The 18,282-nt window shown below is 35.0% G+C and overlaps 1 protein-coding gene across 1 annotated transcript; it reads right to left on the bottom strand.

The window, feature by feature from the left end:
* Nucleotides 1-263: 263 nt before the first annotated feature.
* On the bottom strand, nt 264-16,006 carry LOC149579551 (F-box/kelch-repeat protein SKIP20-like). The gene is made up of 3 exons (XM_089810060.1): nt 15,267-16,006; nt 1,785-2,084; nt 264-1,532 (listed from the first exon to the last, which is right to left on the bottom strand). Exon 3 carries the CDS (start codon nt 1,464-1,466, stop codon nt 465-467), a length of 1,002 nt encoding a protein of 333 aa, XP_089666186.1. The 5' UTR covers nt 1,467-1,532; nt 1,785-2,084; nt 15,267-16,006; the 3' UTR covers nt 264-464.
* Nucleotides 16,007-18,282: the final 2,276 nt, after the last annotated feature.

Raw genomic sequence — 18,282 nt, 5'->3', positions numbered from 1 at the left:
TTCCAAAGCACACAATTGTCAGAGATATATGGAGACATCTGCAACTTAGACAAATGTGTCAGCTGCAAAAATAATCATAAATGAATTACACTACAAATTATGAGCCAATAAACGTTTTTTTTTATACATCAAATTTAAATGAAAAAAAAAATTGTGTACTCTTATCCCAGTTGTGATAAAATGCTTACATTTCAGGAAACTGCATTTTTAAGTTGAATGACAAATCATATTCAATGAAAAAGATGAGGCTTACATTATACAAGTTTAATTACAAAATTATAACATATATTTCAGGTATATAAGCATGGTGATAACAAAATGGTTACAAAATAGTGGAAAACCGTGTAGATAGCATCTGATACAAAAACAGGCAGCGAAGATGAAGGCATAAAAGCCTAAGAAGCATAGTTGATTTTTCAAAATTTAGGTTTTCCTGTAATCTATCTTTAAGAAATTTAAAACAATCAAACTTTTACATTAACAGCTACCAAAGCCAGACCATAAATGTCCTTTGGCCTCTGAATCCACCTCTCAGATATCATGGTTCCTGATTTTGGAGGCTGACACATAAAAAATCTTTGTTGCTTATAATCATATCCTGTCAAAAAAATCTTATCCTGCCATATGGTACCACCAAATGAAAAGAACTCAAAACTTGATGGAAATGGTCCTTTTATCCTCCATTCATTTTCTTTCCAATTATATTCCTTGACTCCATTTTGAAAGTAATATAAGCTACCAAATGCAGCCAAACAAAAAATAGGATACCATCCACTTGTCCACATATTTTTCAATGTTCTCCATAGTCTTGTATTTGTGTCAAATATTTCAACATCACAGTTACTGTAGCTTATCACATAAAACTCATTGTTGTTGAAAAAGCCTTGACATTGAAACATTTCTTGTTGCATCTCTGGAAGAATCTCCCACTTGTCTTTGTCAACATTGTAACACATTGCATTTTTACTACCATGATATCCTCTACTACCATGATATCCTCCGGCAACATATATGAGTCCATCATGAGGTGATACTGCACAAGCAAATGATTTGTGGAGCATAGGCATATCAGAGCCCTGCTTCCATATTGACAAAGAAAAATCATAGACCAAAACAACATTGGTAAGCTTTTCTGTATCTTGTCTGCGAAGCCCCGTAAAAACCAGTTTATGGTTGATTGAAACACAACGAGAGTCCATGAATTCAAAATGATTTCCTGTTGGGAAAGAAGTGGCCACTTCCCGTTTATCTTGGACCAAATCATAAATAGTTACCACTTGACCAAGTTCACGGTATCGAGATGAGGATGAAAGGGTTGATTCCCATTGACCAGGTTTATGACGTGCACATCTTTCATCCAAATTGTGTATCGAGCATAAAAGCCCCTCATACCTCCCAAATTTTATTCTATCTTGATAAAACTTCTGGTTGTCAACCATAGCCTTCCAGCTTTTGCAAACACACATAAGCTTGTAATGGGATTTATAAGTGACTCTTATCAGTATTTCTCGGACTATTTCTTCTGGGAGTTCCTATAAACACAAGAAATATGCCATATTCAATCTTTGACAAAAGAGTACAGCATTGACAACTGGCCAAATATGAAATAAATAAATTTAGAAGTATCTTTTTTTTTTATGAGCTTATGGAAATCTGTTTTTACATATACAGAATATCCAAGCAGTTTATAAAATTTCAAAGAAAATGTTCAAAAATATTTTAAAATGTATTTTTCACATTGCATGCATATATATTTAGCACAAAAAATCCAAAACAATTCTTACTCTACTAAGATTAGATTGGATGCCAGTAATCTCAAATTTATTGATCTAATGACTGCTACAACTTTGCGGCTATTCAATTCATGGGTTGAAAAATAATTGTTGAGAAAGATTTGAAGCTTGCTGGATTGTTGTGCATTGGCATTCAATCTCAATTCTTTATGTGGTGAAGTATTGAGGCGTAAGATATTCTTTGGCCTTGGTTCAGTGACTTCCTCTCTCCATTCCTCCATGTTTCTCAATCTGTGTTTCTCCATGTTTTCAAAACTCCAATCCTCTGTACTCCTCAAACATCCAAAACTCCTACATTTCAAGAAACATACATTTTAATAGTCAGTATACAATAGGACATGAAATAATGATTTTTACTTTAACTAGCACCTACACTGTTCAACAATGCAGTGTGTATGCCATTAGGCATAGCCACTGGGAAAATATTAATAGACAGTACCAACAACAAAGACAGTTATCTCAAATCTTCTTGTGAATTTTTTTTTATTAATTTGTTACACACCTAGCAAAGTCTTCAAACAATGAAAGTGATGCCAATGTCCAACCATAAAGCCATGGAAAGATAATCAAATTTTCTTTAGAAAAATCAACAAAACTCATTCCATAAATTTTGTTTAGAAAGACAATAATTTGTTTTTCGCAATTTGTTGACCAATATTTTCAGTTGAACATTAAATGGAAAAATTTGCAGTTTTCTGAGAGAAATATTGGGAGCATGACAAGTCTTGATTAATCACAATTTTTTCTAGCTTCTACCTCAACTCCCTATTTCTCTTTATCTCATGGTTTTGAGTTTGTAACCACATTCAATGGTACACGGAAAAGCACATAGACTTTGATACCAGCATATAAATTAAGTTGATAACTCAGAGTACAATATGCTAAACTTATCTATAAAAGAAGAAATTCACAAAATTTAACAAAACAAGCTTTGCAAAGAGTAAATTGCTGAACACAAACAAAACTTAACAAAACAAGATTGGCAAATAGGAAATAGCTGGATTCGATGGATAATTGGTTGGTGGAGACTGACAACAAATTGGCAGGAATATACAGTGTCTTCACAAATCATTGATCATGTCTTGGCCTCTAATAGATTTAGCTGTGTTTGATCTCTTTTAGTGATAGATTTAGAATTTTAGAGGGCTTTTGGCACTATATGCAAATGTATTGAACACTATCCCCTTATTGATAGCACTCATCAATAAAAAAAATATGATTAATCACATACTTAACTGTATAATAAAGGGTGAGTGTGTAGCCGACTTGTGGTGAAGGCGAGTTGCGAAACATAGTGTTAGGCTAATGATCCCAGTGCTACGCATCAACCACGGTTTGAGTCACACAAGAATTACCCACAAACCCTTTAGCCCGTGAATGGGACAGGTGAGGTTGATCCCACTTCTCTTCCTAAGGAATCTATTGTTTGGGAAAAACCTTTTGGAGGGTGGTGAAAATGTAATTTTGATGAGGATTTAAAAGGGAATCCAAGGTCATCAGGGGCTGGTTTTATTATCAAGGATGAGAAGGGTGATCTTATTGGTCTAGGGGGTAAGGCTACAGAATGGCATAAATAATGTTGCTAAAGCAGAGGCAGCCTTGCTGCGATAAAAGTATCTATGAAATTAGGAGTGACAAAATTGCATGTAGAAGGTGATTCCTTAATAATTATTGAAGCTATTAGCAACAGATCTTGGAATGCATGGCACCTTCAGAATTGCATTGCCAACATATCCAAGAACTAGCTTCACTGGAAAATGTCAAAATTTCACACATTAAAAGAGAGGGAAATCATGAAGTGGATAGAATGTCCAACTAGGAATTAAATGTGAATGTTGGGGAAGTTAAGAGTGGAAAACTTCCAAGAATTAAACATACTTGATGGGGAGGAAATAATTCCAAATTGATAAAATGATCGTTTTGAAGGTGACAAAAAGAGGACGAGCTTTTATTTTGTGGTGTGTGCCACAATAAATGAGGAGTGGGTGGATCATCATTACACAAGCAAGTACAGCTGTGCAACAGCCTTTTTAATTGAAACTTTTCTGAAATTCACTACCACAACAAAGCAATGAGTTACTGTTACAAAGCACAATGGAGTCTTCTTTCACTCTAACCTGTGAAAACCAACATCCGTTTTTGAGAAGGCTAAGAAACAACGTTGATAGCAGTTGTTTGAGTTCAACCACAAGCTACTCAAACAAGTGGCTGGAGTGTTATTGGGAGAGATGTTGTTTAAGGTGAAAAATTGACACAGAACGAACACAAATGTCTACTCAATGATAGTGGCATGGGCCTCTAGCTGGGAGAATCTAAACTCAGGGGTAGGTTTTTGATGGAGAAGCTGGTGTCGGCTAAATCAAGGCTTGGAATGGAAGAAATTTTTCATTCCTCCATCCCAAAGGTGGGAGTGTGGTTGAGAGAATGATTCAAGCATTGAGATTCAAGAAAGTTATAGGGACACTAACTCCCATTTGTGTGACGGTTCATCAAGCATCAGTGACACGAAAGGTTTAAACAAGCTTGGTTGGGGTGGTACCTTCTTAAATTGTTAATCATGGAGCATGTTTATGATGTAGACATCAAAGTAATGAAAGCGATGGTTAGTTGGTGCCCAACAGATGAGGCAGCATTGGTGATAAGCTTGCAAAATAGGGCTCAAAACCTTCAAACATAGAGGGATGAAGCATGGCAAAAGTGGAAGGTAAACATAATTATACATGAAAGAATTTGTGGGATTATGCCACAAGCCCTAAAATATGAAAGGTGAATGTGGGTGATGCCTTCACTACGTTTCCTGCAGGAGCAAGATGAATTTCAATGGTTATCTCTACTTTTGTTATGATTAAAACAAAAAAAAGGTTAATTTTTGAGAAATGTTCTTGGAAGGGAGGTGGACTATGCTTGGTTTCTATCATTTCTGAAAAGTATAATCGTACTTCTTCTGAATTTTGAAGCAGGGTGAAAACATACAATGTATGAAAAAGAACAAGTCTTCAAACAGCTGACCCCTAATTGTTAGGTTGCAGAAGATGCATTAAAATGCATTTTATGGTGGAGGAAATGCTGCTGCAATGGTGAATTTTTTTGTTCACACACGGTCCCGAGACATGCTAGGAAGTTTTTGAAAAATACTAAAAGGGGGGACCAAGTTTCAGTTTGTCTATAGGTTCATTGCCAACGAGGAGGATCTGGTTTTAGCTTGGAAAGTTTCTTAATGCAGTTGGATGAGAAATGTTGTGTTGTGGTTTAGGAATTTGAGATTTGTTTTAATTTTATAACATAATAGTAATATTGTTTTTAATTATTAAATAGTATAATATGTTGAGAGATATATCTCTTATGAAGCTTGAAGAGAATTGAGATTTCCTATAGATGCATTATTTTTTTCATGATTCTAGTTAATTAACTCTGTGTAAATAACATGACAAAGATTCAAATTTATTTAGGACTGTGTTTCTATTCAGTATTTAGCAACCTAAAAGTATATGCAAATGATAGTTGTTATTAGTTCCTGCCATAGGTAGAAATACTAGTGCATTCTTGCAGGTGCTTTTAGCTATATTAATCTGACCACTGAGATCAGAATATTTTGGCACTTCTCTAATCTATTTTAATGTTTCTTTTCAAAAAGCTATTTTCCAAATATACAACATTTCACTGGCTACAGTCAATTTAGGCAAGGAGAAAATTAGTTTTTCCTGAAAATATGGGGCAAAAGTAAAAAGCCTGATAGTTCCGAACAAATAAATACCTGTGACATACATACTGTGTGCATATCTGTGCCACTTAAATCTTTGCATTTTTCTTTAGTTGTTTGGAATTAGTTGAATGTTCATTAATGCTTGTCTTTATCTCCACCATTCAGACAATGCTCTTTGCATAAAGATTTCACAGAAGGAAAAAGACCAGGTAGCACTCGCATTCATCATTTCTTGCCTATAAGTTTGACTTCCTTCAACACTTAACTTCTTGTCAGTTTTTTTTGGGTTGGATTTACATGTCATTTGAGCATATAGGTGGGTTTTTTGGGCAATTGTGTTAGGTATACATTCATTATTTTTTCATATTGTCTTCTTTGATTTTATTTTATGCCATGCCAGGGTTTTATTTCCATTATTATAGTAATAATTGTTGTAGGGTTTTCAGAAATCCCTTAACAAGCTAACCAAAGTTATTAGAAATAGCAGCACGAACAACAAGAAAAGCAAAATAACTAATTTTTACCGGGAACTATCAGCGTTTGCTAAGACGCAAAATTAAAAAAATTACAGTAGTTTAAGTTCCTGACAAACCACTTGCTTTGCTACTCTCTATGTCATCTGGGTTTTTATTTCAAACAGTCCCTCTAAATTTGTTTACTGCAAATTTAGTTTTCAGCACAAAAAATTTGACAATTCCAGCCATGGAGTAAGCTTATTCTCATGGAAAAGGGAAAAATCAATTTGTGAGCTCGTTTTAACGCCGTTGAAGCATCTTTTGTAACCATTGAGAGGGTACACGACATCCAGCTTTTGCTTCCTCGAAATCTCGGGCTTGAATCCCAACAAAAAACTGGTAATGCCACTGAGATTTCCTCCCAGTGCCATGGCCGAGGCTGCTGTGGCTCCAGCAGCAGTCTTCTGTCGAATGCATTGGCAAGTGAAGAAACGATTTAGTATGAAACCTAGCAACAGGATTTAACACAAGTTTTCTGTTCAGAATTCTTGTTTCTCCAAATTGATTCAAAATGTGAGTTAGTGTGCTTGTCAAGTGTTTGACAAAATGACTAACACCATCTCCTTAAACACATATAGCCAAAGCTATCAACAGCCAATGTTTGGATAACACTGTAATTCATTTTGCACTATTTACTTTCACTCCGCTTGTTCCCAATCAGGTCTTAGCTGGGTCACTGTTGAGAAGATGCGGTCTTTTAGGAGGGGACCCTACTAGTATGAAATGAGCAAAAAGAAACCCATCCACATAGCTTCAATATTCAAGTTTTGAAAAAAAATTAACTAATCTACTCTTCACGCTGTCACTTCTGATTTCACATTAATAGATTTGAAATAAAAATACTAACTCTAACTAGTTATAAACAGTTGTACATGCATCCAAATTTCACACCCCATTACATTCAGATACAGCAGCAGCTCGAAAAAGATCAAATTTCAGTCTTGCTGTTTAGGAGCGTAGCAAGAAAAAAACTATGTCTCTGAACAGGTTTCTCCACATTTATCTGCAAACGACAAGACAAGAGAATAGCAGACAGACTCCATGGACTCCTGCAAACTCCACTTGAGGTAACTTCTTCAAAATCTTCTCTTACTCTACTTTACTCTTGTATTTTCTTTACTTTACAGCACACTAATATTGGAAAATTGCATATAGGTTCAAGGAAGTTTAACAGGGGAAAATGTGTATTGAAATCCATTCCACACTTTCTGCACAACATGCAACTACATGTTTGAAACCTACGATACATTAGATAGTGAAAAAGCGCACTGCAATAATTGTGATGAACAAATTGCCTATGAATATTCACTATATTTGATAACACTTGTCACAAATGACAATTTGCAAACAATTCATTGCTCAGCTGAAAAGCTTGTAGTAGAACAAGTACTGCCTGCTCTTAAAAACATGACTTATCAGCAATAAGTTGATGACAAATCAGCAGTCATATGCATGCTTCAAGACTTCACCGCAAGTGGCAAGTTTACCCTCAGCCAACATAACATCATCACCCGAGCAACTCTTATAGATCAATAGTTAGAAAAAGCATACAACAAAGGTACTTACTCTACATGGTCAAATAAATCAAAGACTTAGTCTTCTCTTGTCAAATGTTGTTCCGTATGCACTAACAATGTTTAAAATTTTGCACGCACCAAATGTGAAGAAAAGAACAGTGCAGCTATGCACTACAGCCAATACCTGAGAAATAGTATATGTTAATAAATATTGCTATTTCACATACTGTTTTGAATACTAAAAAAAGACTACAGCATTCTATACTTGTCATGCACATGCAGCTGCACACTACAGCCAATACCCAAGAGATAGGATTTGTTAATAAATATTGCTATTACACATACTGTTCTGAATACTAAAAAATACTACAGCATTCTGTACTTGTAAACATTGTATATATCTTTTAGTTTTGCTCACTTTACAATGTCTCGCTATGCAACAAATTATGCCTGTAAATTTTGTGGCTTCAAAATATAAATGCATAAATTTCAGTTACACTCAATTTGTATATGTAATGGATATTCTCACCTCTTATTTGTTGTATATTGAATTAGTTAATTTTACTAAGCAGTTGTACATAAAGCTAATATCCATGCATAAATTCACCTCTTTCATGCAGTGCTAAACACTTCTTTTCAGACCTCGACATTTGCTATGCTCACATTTGTTGTTTTATTTCATGCAAAACATTTGATCCCCATCTTGCAATTTGCCCAGTATTACTTCACACCACCCTCTTCTCCCCCCTCCACAACAAGCATACACTATACAAATGGCAGGAACTGTGACGCAGTACGTCTCTTATTTAAATCAATCATGAGCAAATTTACTTCTATAAAATCATGTGATTACGGACATAAATTTTTGAGATTTTTTGAAATATCCCAACTATTTTACATAATTTTGCCTATCTAATTGCCATTGGAAGTCCTGAATTTCGTGAGCGCCCAAATGAGGTATCGACAAAAAGAGTTTTGTCAAAGACTGATGATATAACTTGTAATTAGTAAATAATGTAGTTAGAGGACAGACTGAAGGTTAGAGTTTTTCCTATCCAATTGCCATTGGAAGTCCCAAATTTCATGAGTGAGGGATTGACAGAAAGAGCTTCGTCCGATGAAAAAAAAAGGACTCCTTGGAAATTAATTTTTGGTTTCAGTTTTACTATGCTCCGTTCCAGGCTATTAGTTTCATGACCCCATTGGTTATGTCAAAATTATTTTAGTTCTACAGGCTATTAGTTTCATGACCCCATTGGTTATGTCAAAATGATTTTAGTTCTACAGGCTATTAGTTTCATGGCCCCATTGGTTATGTCAAAATTATTTTAGTTCTACAGGCTATAGATTGATCATATAGATTATCTTTTATATTTTAATAAATTTTATATTAGATCATTTTAGCATTCACAAATGGAAAAGAAAAAGAGCACCATAAAAGGTTAGAACATGAGAAAGAGTTGAGTTGAAATGTAGACGATAAAAAAATATAATAAGTTCGTAAAAATGATCAAATTTAGATTTTTCTCTCCAAAATAAGTTGACAAATGAAATATAGAAAAGTTCATTCATAAAAAGTTTAAAATATTTAAGAGTTGAGTTGAAATATAGACGATAAAAAAATATAAGTTCATAAAAATGATCAAATTTAGATTTTTCTCTCCAAAATAAGTTGACAAATGAAATATAGAAAAGTTCATTCATAAAAAGTTGAAAATATTTACATTAAAGATAAGACCGCTTGTGGCCCCATGAACATATGTTTTTCATTTGTATGTGGTTGAAGTTTATTGCATTTTTTAATCTTAGAGTTTTTAGCCATTGCAATTATAGAATTGTTGCTATTGTTCAGTAATAAACATTTTAATCTAGATTTGTGGATGGTTCCTTTAGAAACATATTACATTCAAAACTAAGCATTGGCAATGTGTTTAAAGTGCAATATATAATTTATACACTAAAACTAAATTAGTATTAACATTTTGATCTGGATTTGTAAAGTGTGGCATATAATCTTTTATTGTAAAAGCCAAACTTACAACCTTTCACTTTTGCATTCCAAATTTTGTACAACACAATTCAAAACATTTCACGAATTAGGTATAAAAAATCATAAACATTTGTACTTACATATATGCAATCACCAGAATTCCTTCGATTTTTCCCTTTAATGGTAATAATCTATGTCTATTAATAGAGGCAATATCGACAAATCTTCTTCACTACAAAGTCTCTATATCTCATTTGAATACAATTTGGAGAATTATCTATAACAGCCCTTTTACCATGGTTACAGGGAGCCCCATCTCCCCCTAAAAGTTGCGTCTTGATCTCGGAGACTTTTCGCATCTCCGGAGACTTCAAAAAAGATTGGAGACTTCATGATGAAGTCTCCCAATCTCCTAATCCAAAAAGTGAAGTCTCTCCTAAGTCTCTTGATAAAATATAAATGTTAAATACAATATTAAATTATTTTATGTATTTGAGCCCTCAATTTTAATGTTTTTAATGCAAAAATTAAGACCAATGAGATACAATATGGTGATTATGTGAGTTTTGAAATATTTGGCTCTATTAATGTGACATTACTATTATTATTTACTTTAGTCTTTTAGTTTTACAGTATTACTATTTTCAAATTTTTGTATTTAGTATTAGACTCTTTAAACTATTAAAAAAAATTGTCATCTCCAAGTATCTGTCTCCTATTTTTTAAAAATTGTCGTACCAGTATCGGAGACCTCTAAGTCTCCCCGTCTCCCGGTGACCTTGCCTTTTACAAATGAGTCTATGTACAAATCAAATTTTTTTTTGTGTTTTGTAGGAGTACCCTAAAAAAAGAGTTCCGTCGGAGGCAACAAAGCCTCCTCTGCTATTAACAGAGCTATATACGATTTTTAGTATTACAATATAATATCGTCTTATATTCTACAGATTTTCTTGCTTATACTGCGCTCAAGCTGCAAGTGGGGCAGGCAATGCGTTTGCTGCCTTGGGCATTGCACTTCGCAGAGCGTTGGAACTGATCTCTTGCACCACATCTCTGCTCGTGCCAGTCAGCGATTCATCATTGTATATCTCCCACCAATTATAAACCAATCTTTTTATATCTTTCATCTCCATGTTTTCTTCCTTCCCAGTGAACCTCCATGATACACATCCATCAATTTTCAGTTTAAATTTATGTTTCAAAAAGTATAAAAAAAACCCTGTTCATGAACAAAGACTTACAGCTGCACAATAGTGAACTACTTTGACAGAATCCAGATCTACATTCTGTGGATGACGCCATAGCATAGCCAACACCAGATTATACGCAAACAGAATTGGTTTGTACAGCTTTTGGAATCTCTTGCCACAACAACCATATCACAAATTTGCATTCAACGCCAAATTTATTATACAGTGTGCAGCTAGTTTATGACATGTCCAATGGTAGATGAGATGCTATATAAATGCTATGTGTATTTATTTCTTATTCCAAAAATTATGCTAGTATTATAACAAAAATATTCAGGGATCTCAACACAGAATTCATACCCCAGTTCGTTATTAATAGGCATGAGAGTTTACAAAATAGATTTTAACAGTCACAGTAACTGACTTCTATAACTTTTTGATCATTCAACACATTGCTCCAGGTTAGCAGGTTTTGATTTCAACCAGATTTCGGGGTTCCCCAAAATTAGTGTGAAAATAGTTCATAACTGATGAGGCATGAATATTGAAAGCAACTAAAAAAATGGACATTTTACTTTAGAAAAGAGATGTATTACACCAATTCACCAAAAGAAAAGGAAGAAAAAGTGGGTGGAATGTGAAGTATAGCAAAACTTGGTTACTAATTATTGATACCTGAAATTCTTGATCGCTTTCTTCTACAACTACACTTTTATCTGGTGACATTGCTGTACTCAAATGCCTGTACTCACTTTCCCATGAGAGATAACTCAGAGATAGCGAGTAGAAGACAAAGAGAAATGCAACCTCATACATATTGTGGAGCAGGATATAGAGGATTCCACCAAAGTTTTTATGTTCTATGACAATCCATCTAGGTATTTTTGGTTACTAAAAAGAGGATCTGACATGATTAGATCATATTGGGTTGATGAATCTTAGTGCTCAATTGACCCAAGTTACAAGCCTGGATATTGGGGACAATAATTAGGATTGGCGCAATCATAGATGATCTTTTGTCAAGTGACTCTGCAACTCACAGATTATATCAAATTGGTATTGGAGCCAGTTATGTTCTACAGAGGCTAAAGTAACCAACAGTCTCAACCTTCTAGTGGAGGATTGGCTCCAATTAAATGTGCAGACAACTAATAGAAATCCAACTTCATACATCATGTGGATTAGAAAAAAGGGGATTCCATTAAAGTAAACTTGAGAGGAAATTTCATAAAATTAACATTCTTTTTCTGAGTACAACATTATGGATGAAGAACAGGGTCAGGTTACAGGAAACAGTGGAGATGGGCATGGGGAAAAGGGAGAAGTTATTGTTGGTAGCTTTCTAAAGTTTGGTAGTATCAGACATGGACACTTGATTGAACAAAAGAGTGAAATAGAGGCAGAAGAATCGGCCCTTGTTTTGATTAGGAGGAAAGCAGAGGCACACATTAAATTAGACAGCAAATTGAAGGAAATTGTAATGGAGGATGAAGGAAGTTTTGTCGATATTCAGGAATGTCTCTTTTATTATTCCCGACTTACCACTTCTATCTTCATCGAGGAACTATCGAGAAACTTCTGATTTTTCTCAACTTCTAAAATGTTTGAACTGGGTGATTGCTCCTCATGAACTGCAACCTAAGTTGCCGGTTCGGATTCTGGTTCACATCCGGGTTCGAAATTGGATCAAATTTTTTTGGGGCTGGGTTCGGGATCATTTTGGGTTCGTCCATACAAGATTTTTTTTTTAAATTTTTTTTTTTAAAAAAATAAGATATATATGTAAAAATATGCTGCAGCAAACTAGTGCATACACAGTATGCTAATCTAATGACGTGAAAGCTCAAAATGATGGTTTTTAAATGCTGCGTACACTTTATTAAAGACTTTTAGGTGGAAAGAAGCCCAAAAATACTTTTTTTAAATGTTGAAAAGTCAACACTTTTTTGGCATTTTCCCAAATTGACTTGGAAGTCGCACCAAAATCTGCCCAGGCTCGTTTTCCTCTGCCAAATTCACACCAAATTCTTTCAAATTCGACCAGTGTTCAAAATGCAGAACCCACAGCAAATTTGCCAGTAAAAAGGCGAATGTGAAACGAATTCAAACCGACTACGAATTTGGAGGAATTGAATTTTGGATTTTGCCTTCCTAGAGCAAATGTGGTAACTTAGACTGCAACCCTTGGAGGATATGCTACTTCGGTTTTTGCAGTCAATCATGCATTTGCTGATTTGTCTGAAGCTGGATATTTGTACCAGGTGAATAATTTATATGGGACAGATGCTCTTTTTCCATGACTTTAAACTATTCAATCTTATATGCATAAACACTACTGGCGTAGGTTACTCTACCAAGTTGATAGATTTTAACTGAGGTGCAGAGAAAATACGTTTTTCCCTTTTCTGAAATGCATTCATTATGGATTTGGTAAACGTTTTGTTGATTAAATGCCCTCCCAATTTATTGCATAGACTAATATTTCTTAGACAATCACAAGCAGAGAGTGCATACATTTGAGTCTATATGTGTGGAAATGTTTGAAACCGCTGAAAAATTAATAGAAGAGTGGGTACCTTGGGTGAAAAATCCAGTTCGGCCTTTTGATTACAGATCCATGTCCTGTACTAACTTACTAATTCCATCCTGTTCTAGAATAACTTGTGAATTTTCATCTCGCAGCACCTATTTTTTCTGGACCCAAACTTTAGAGAACATATCAAAGGGTATGCTAGTTGCTGAACAGTTGGGCTTTTTGATATTCAAAGGAGATTTTACATTCACAAACATGGCATGGTTTGTGATTCTAGTTTGCAATACCTAAACTGCTAAATTCAAATTCCATAATCTTGGAGATTGGATAGCAATGTGTCTAGACAATCTTCTATTGCTTTACAAATTGGTTTCAAACAGCGAGCCAAGAACTTTTAATTTAGAGAGAGCTCCAATTTGACCACGGGCATTAGTATTCCTTGATTGCAAAAATACATACATCTCTGACACCTTTGATTATTTCCCTGGGCTTCTTCAAATAGGAGTACGTGGTTTAATGTAATATTTTTGCCTCTTCTTTATGTTCAAAAAGTTTTGCAACTGTTGCTTAATCTCCCACCTTTGTATCTGCAATAACTCATTTTTAATTCTTCCCCAGTTACAATCATTCATGTTTTGAATACATAATGCTCTTTTGGTGTATTTTCTGAAAGCTGGCATTAAATATAATCCTTATAAATACAGATTTTTAACTAATGTACCTGAACACCGGGAAAAGTAGTTCAGTTCTCACAAGTTTATTCAGATCTTGATAATCAGTTGCAATGATACTAAATACCAGTAAATTCATCTCAAATTTGGAGTCTACCTATATTAATTTGAGGCTTTGGTGGCCAGAGATTCCAGAATAACAAATGTAAGAACAAAGGTAGCTTGATATCCTTTAGTTTATACAGGGACAATGCTAAGCAGTTGTTTCTTATTTTCCCTTCTGGAAGGGTGGTACAAGTTCTGTGAATTAATGGTGGTGGAATAGTTCTTAAATATCTAATTTCTCATCTCTATTGTGTAAGCTGCTGTAACCTCTTTAGGTAGGTGCAATTGGCAGAGATTCATAGGCTTTCCTATCTAAGGGTTCTGTCATTTTTGTTCGTGTTTAAGTTTCTTGTCTATATCAGGCATTCCTTAGAATCCTCCTACTCGTTATTTATTAGATAAGAAATATACTTATTTATATGCCATTCTAATCTGTACTGTTTTTAACCCAATTTTGCAGCTAACAATGGATGCCAACACACAACCTTTGTGGGTGGACTGTGGGCCGTCATTTCAATTAGTGGCAAATATAGAAATGTCAGATGAAGATTCAAGCATGAACAATCGTCTGTAATCAGGGTTTCCATCAGCAGATGGAAAGTAAGATTCTCCTGTTGGCAAATAATTCGCTAGTGAAGGAATGGTTGGAAATGGTGGAACAATGTTGCAATACGATGAAATGTGAAAGTAATATCTCGGAAAGCATGAAAATATTTGGAATGATAATATTAAATGAAAATAGGTTACAGTCTGTTAAATCCTAGTGCAAATTTGATGGATTTGTGACATAATTCTTTAACTATGTTCATCTTTTTGTTCTCTTTTCAGCTCAATGTATTTTTCTACGGTAGAGCTACAATAGCTACATCTTTTACTATATATTTTTTCATCTTTTCTGATATTTTCATTGTATAAATCTCTATACGGCTACAATAATATCATGTGATTGTCAACATATCATATACCCTACTTCAGAGATGTGGCTCATTCCACTAAATAGAAGTTGGGGAAGATAATCTTTACCATACAACGTTACAAATTATACAGATAGTAAACCCATTAATTCAGCTTCCCTACTCTTTCCCAAGGACCCAAAGTACAGGACAAAGAAGATTTAAATGTGCGGATGTGGAGATTTTCTACTGTTAAATAAAAAGGATTATTAATAAGAACAAACTGATAAAATAATTGCCCATCGCTAAAAAAAATCCAGAGCCCATGATATGCTGAAAAAAGCCAGAATAAATACCTGTTGTTTGGCGCAAATGTTTCTTGACGGTTCCAAAACAAAATTCAGAGCTTTCCTACAACTCTGAAAATCCTAGGCCAGGACTACCATCAACCACCCGAGAGGAAAATATGTCTATGCAGGCATCCGAAGAACTATGTAGGTCAGAATGTCAGTGTAAATAAGTTCTTTGCCATCCTACTTGGAGATAGAAGTTCGTCTTTCGTATGTGTGTAGCTCTTGAACAAGCGCTCGTTGCAGAAGTAGCCAGAGCTTCAAACATGAAAGAAGCATTATGTCAACGAACTCCTTGACAAGTAGCTCACTGTCCATGTCCCCTGATGAGCAAATTTTCAGGCAAAGTTTTAAACCGACAAATGTATCCGACACCTGAATGGGCTTCCCGACTTGGATGGGACAATTGCCGGCAGAGAATCCCATAGTAAAATAGCCAATCGGCTAATTACATCCAACAAACTGAAATGAAATCCCTGCGCAAGGGTCTTATTCCATCCAATGCATGGATGCTACGCTCACAAAGCGTTTCTGGACAGAAGCAGGCAGAATTGTCAGTAACGCAAAATCCATCTGACAAGAATTAATTCAACTTTGTAAAATCCCTCTGACAAGAATTAATTTAAATTTGTACCGTTTCATTTAGGCGAGAGGCATTCTGACAGGAGATATAAGGAAGAAAATATTTCTTCGCTAACGGGAGGTTTCAAAATTTAAGTGCTGAAAATATTTGACGGGTGTTCTGTGAGATGAGTCCGTAGAGAGTGGGGAGATATATTGATGTTGTAAATTTGGCACTTAAAAAACATGAGAAATTGATACATGTGGGTTATGGAACGTTTAAAAACAAATATAGAGAATACTATGGGTTAAGAGACATTCTAACTTAATGTTCAAATGATATTTTGATAACAGTTTATGTTCAAACAAAATTTTAATATTCAATTTTATAGTTAAACATTGTGAAAAAATTATATTCAATTTTATAGTTAAACATTGTGAAAAAATAGGTTCATGATAAAAGGGATAATATCTTGTAGTAATATGTCATTTTATCTAATAAGAGTTTTTTTTTTAAAAGATTAAATTGTAAATGGTGGTGGTTTCTAAAAATACATGGAAACAAAAAGTATGGATAATTTTAAATTCTAAATTATCCCTTTTCCTAGTTAAAAATTGGCATGGGAACATTGAGTTGCTTAAATTTAAAAAGAGATAGGAGTTTTAAATGTGCAATCTCAAGCTTCTATTTTCCTAACCCTCTAAAGAATAGACAACTAAGTTGTATAAGTGATGCAATCATTTTCTTTGTATTTATATGAAATTGTGAAAGCTTAATCACAAGTAATTCGATAGAAGAATGTTCTCTAAAAAGCATCTAAAATGAAATGTTATTGTATTGCCTGAATTCAGTCACCCCCTTAGTCCAATGGACTTACTGAACCTTTAAAAAAAAAAAGCAAAGAGAGTCCTTATTTTGGTTGTCTTTGTTAGAGTAATTATTTGTTTGCACTTATTAATTAAATCACTTTGATTTAATTAATTAAGTTGCCTATTACTCTAGTTTGCTTAAGCTATCTTGTAGGTGCATATAATTAATATTTTATTAATTATATTGTGCAACCTAGCTTTTTAGTTTAGGAGTTCTATCTCACCTTTATAAGGATGAGCATTGTACTTTCTTCATTATCTCTTATGCATTTTTCATTTGAGAGCAACTTTTCTTCTATCTTCATTTTTTAGCAAAACCCTTGCCTCTTCTCATCTTTTTCTTCTGTGACAGGTTTTTGCATGCAGGGATTCGAAGGCTTTGTGGATTTGATTGGCTTATTTGCTCAAATCCTACATGGTATCAGAGCCAGATCTGTTGTAGCTTGTTCAGTGTTTCAAGAAAAAGGGAGAACAAGGGTTTGGCGGATCAGATCTGGTGTTTTTTCGAGCTTTTTCTGAGAAAACAAGGGGGGTCACTGATTTTCAGAGCAGTTTGAGGCCAAACAGACCTCATGGATGGATTCAGAAGGCGTCAAAACCCCTATTTTGATATAAAATTTGTCCAATTTGGACAACTTTGATCTGGGAGGCAAATTTTTTTGTTGAACAGGGACGTACGGCCCCTGGCACGCGGATCGAGGCAAAAAAAATTTTAAAAATCGCAAAAAAATTTTTTACAGCGACGTTTTAAATCCGTGGCGGTTTACTAACTGCAGCGGAACCGCTGGCGGTTACTGCCGCAGTCACCGCTGGCGATTACCGCCCAGCGGCTCCGCCGGTGGCTCCGGCCGCGGCACCGCCTCAGCTCCGCGGGAGCGGCGCCTCCCACCCTCCTCCGCCACCTCCTCCGCTCTGCCTCAGCCAGCAAGGGTGGCGGATTTTTTAAAAGTTTTTTTATTATTTTTTTTTATTTAAAAAAATAAATTTTCATGCTTTTTCAGAGGCCCTGGAGGTTTTTCTTCCGTAACTCGAGCATATGGACGTATTTTTTCAATCCAAAAAATGCGTCGGAAAGCTGGTTCCGAGACGGAGATGCTGGTATAGGTGTTTTTGATTTTTGATGCATTTTGGTTGCTTGTTTTGGCAGTCAAAGCTGGATGTTCTGTTTTGCACTCCGGGAGGCGTATCTTGAGCATCCGATCTCCGTTTTTGGACTTCTTTATATCGCTGGAAAGCTCTTTCTGTGCTCTTTCCAGTGATCTTGGTTGTTGTTCTAGATTCTGTTCCAAGCACATCCTATTCAGTCTTTTGCTTTTTAAGCATTCTGGTGGATATCTTGTTTGTTTCAGGGTCGGGGATCGATTTTGTTGCTTCAATTGCTTCAGTTTGGGCTCTACCTTCTGTTATTTCAGCCTTATATTTTTTTTGATCATTGTTGATATTCATTGTAAGCAGTTTTATGCAATGCACTGAGATAAAGTGCCACTCTTGCGTTTCGGGATCCTTTTCATCATTGTGATTCGTTGTACTCACACTATTATATAAAGTGCCATGGGGGGGATAGTTGTTTGCCGCTTATAGGCCCTCTTTC

Source organism: Cupressus sempervirens, chromosome 1 (assembly GCF_028749045.1).
Source record: "Cupressus sempervirens isolate cs-2001-9-10 chromosome 1, ASM2874904v1, whole genome shotgun sequence".
In the NCBI taxonomy this organism is placed as follows: Eukaryota; Viridiplantae; Streptophyta; class Pinopsida; order Cupressales; family Cupressaceae; genus Cupressus; species Cupressus sempervirens.
Note: the sequence above shows the minus strand (reverse complement) of the source record. Positions and strands in the feature narration are given on the sequence as shown.

Excerpts from the sequence above, each read along its gene's own strand:
- LOC149579551 (XM_089810060.1), bottom strand. The coding sequence starts at position 1,466 with ATGTGTGTTTGCAAAAGCTGGAAGGCTATGGTTGACAACCAGAAGTTT.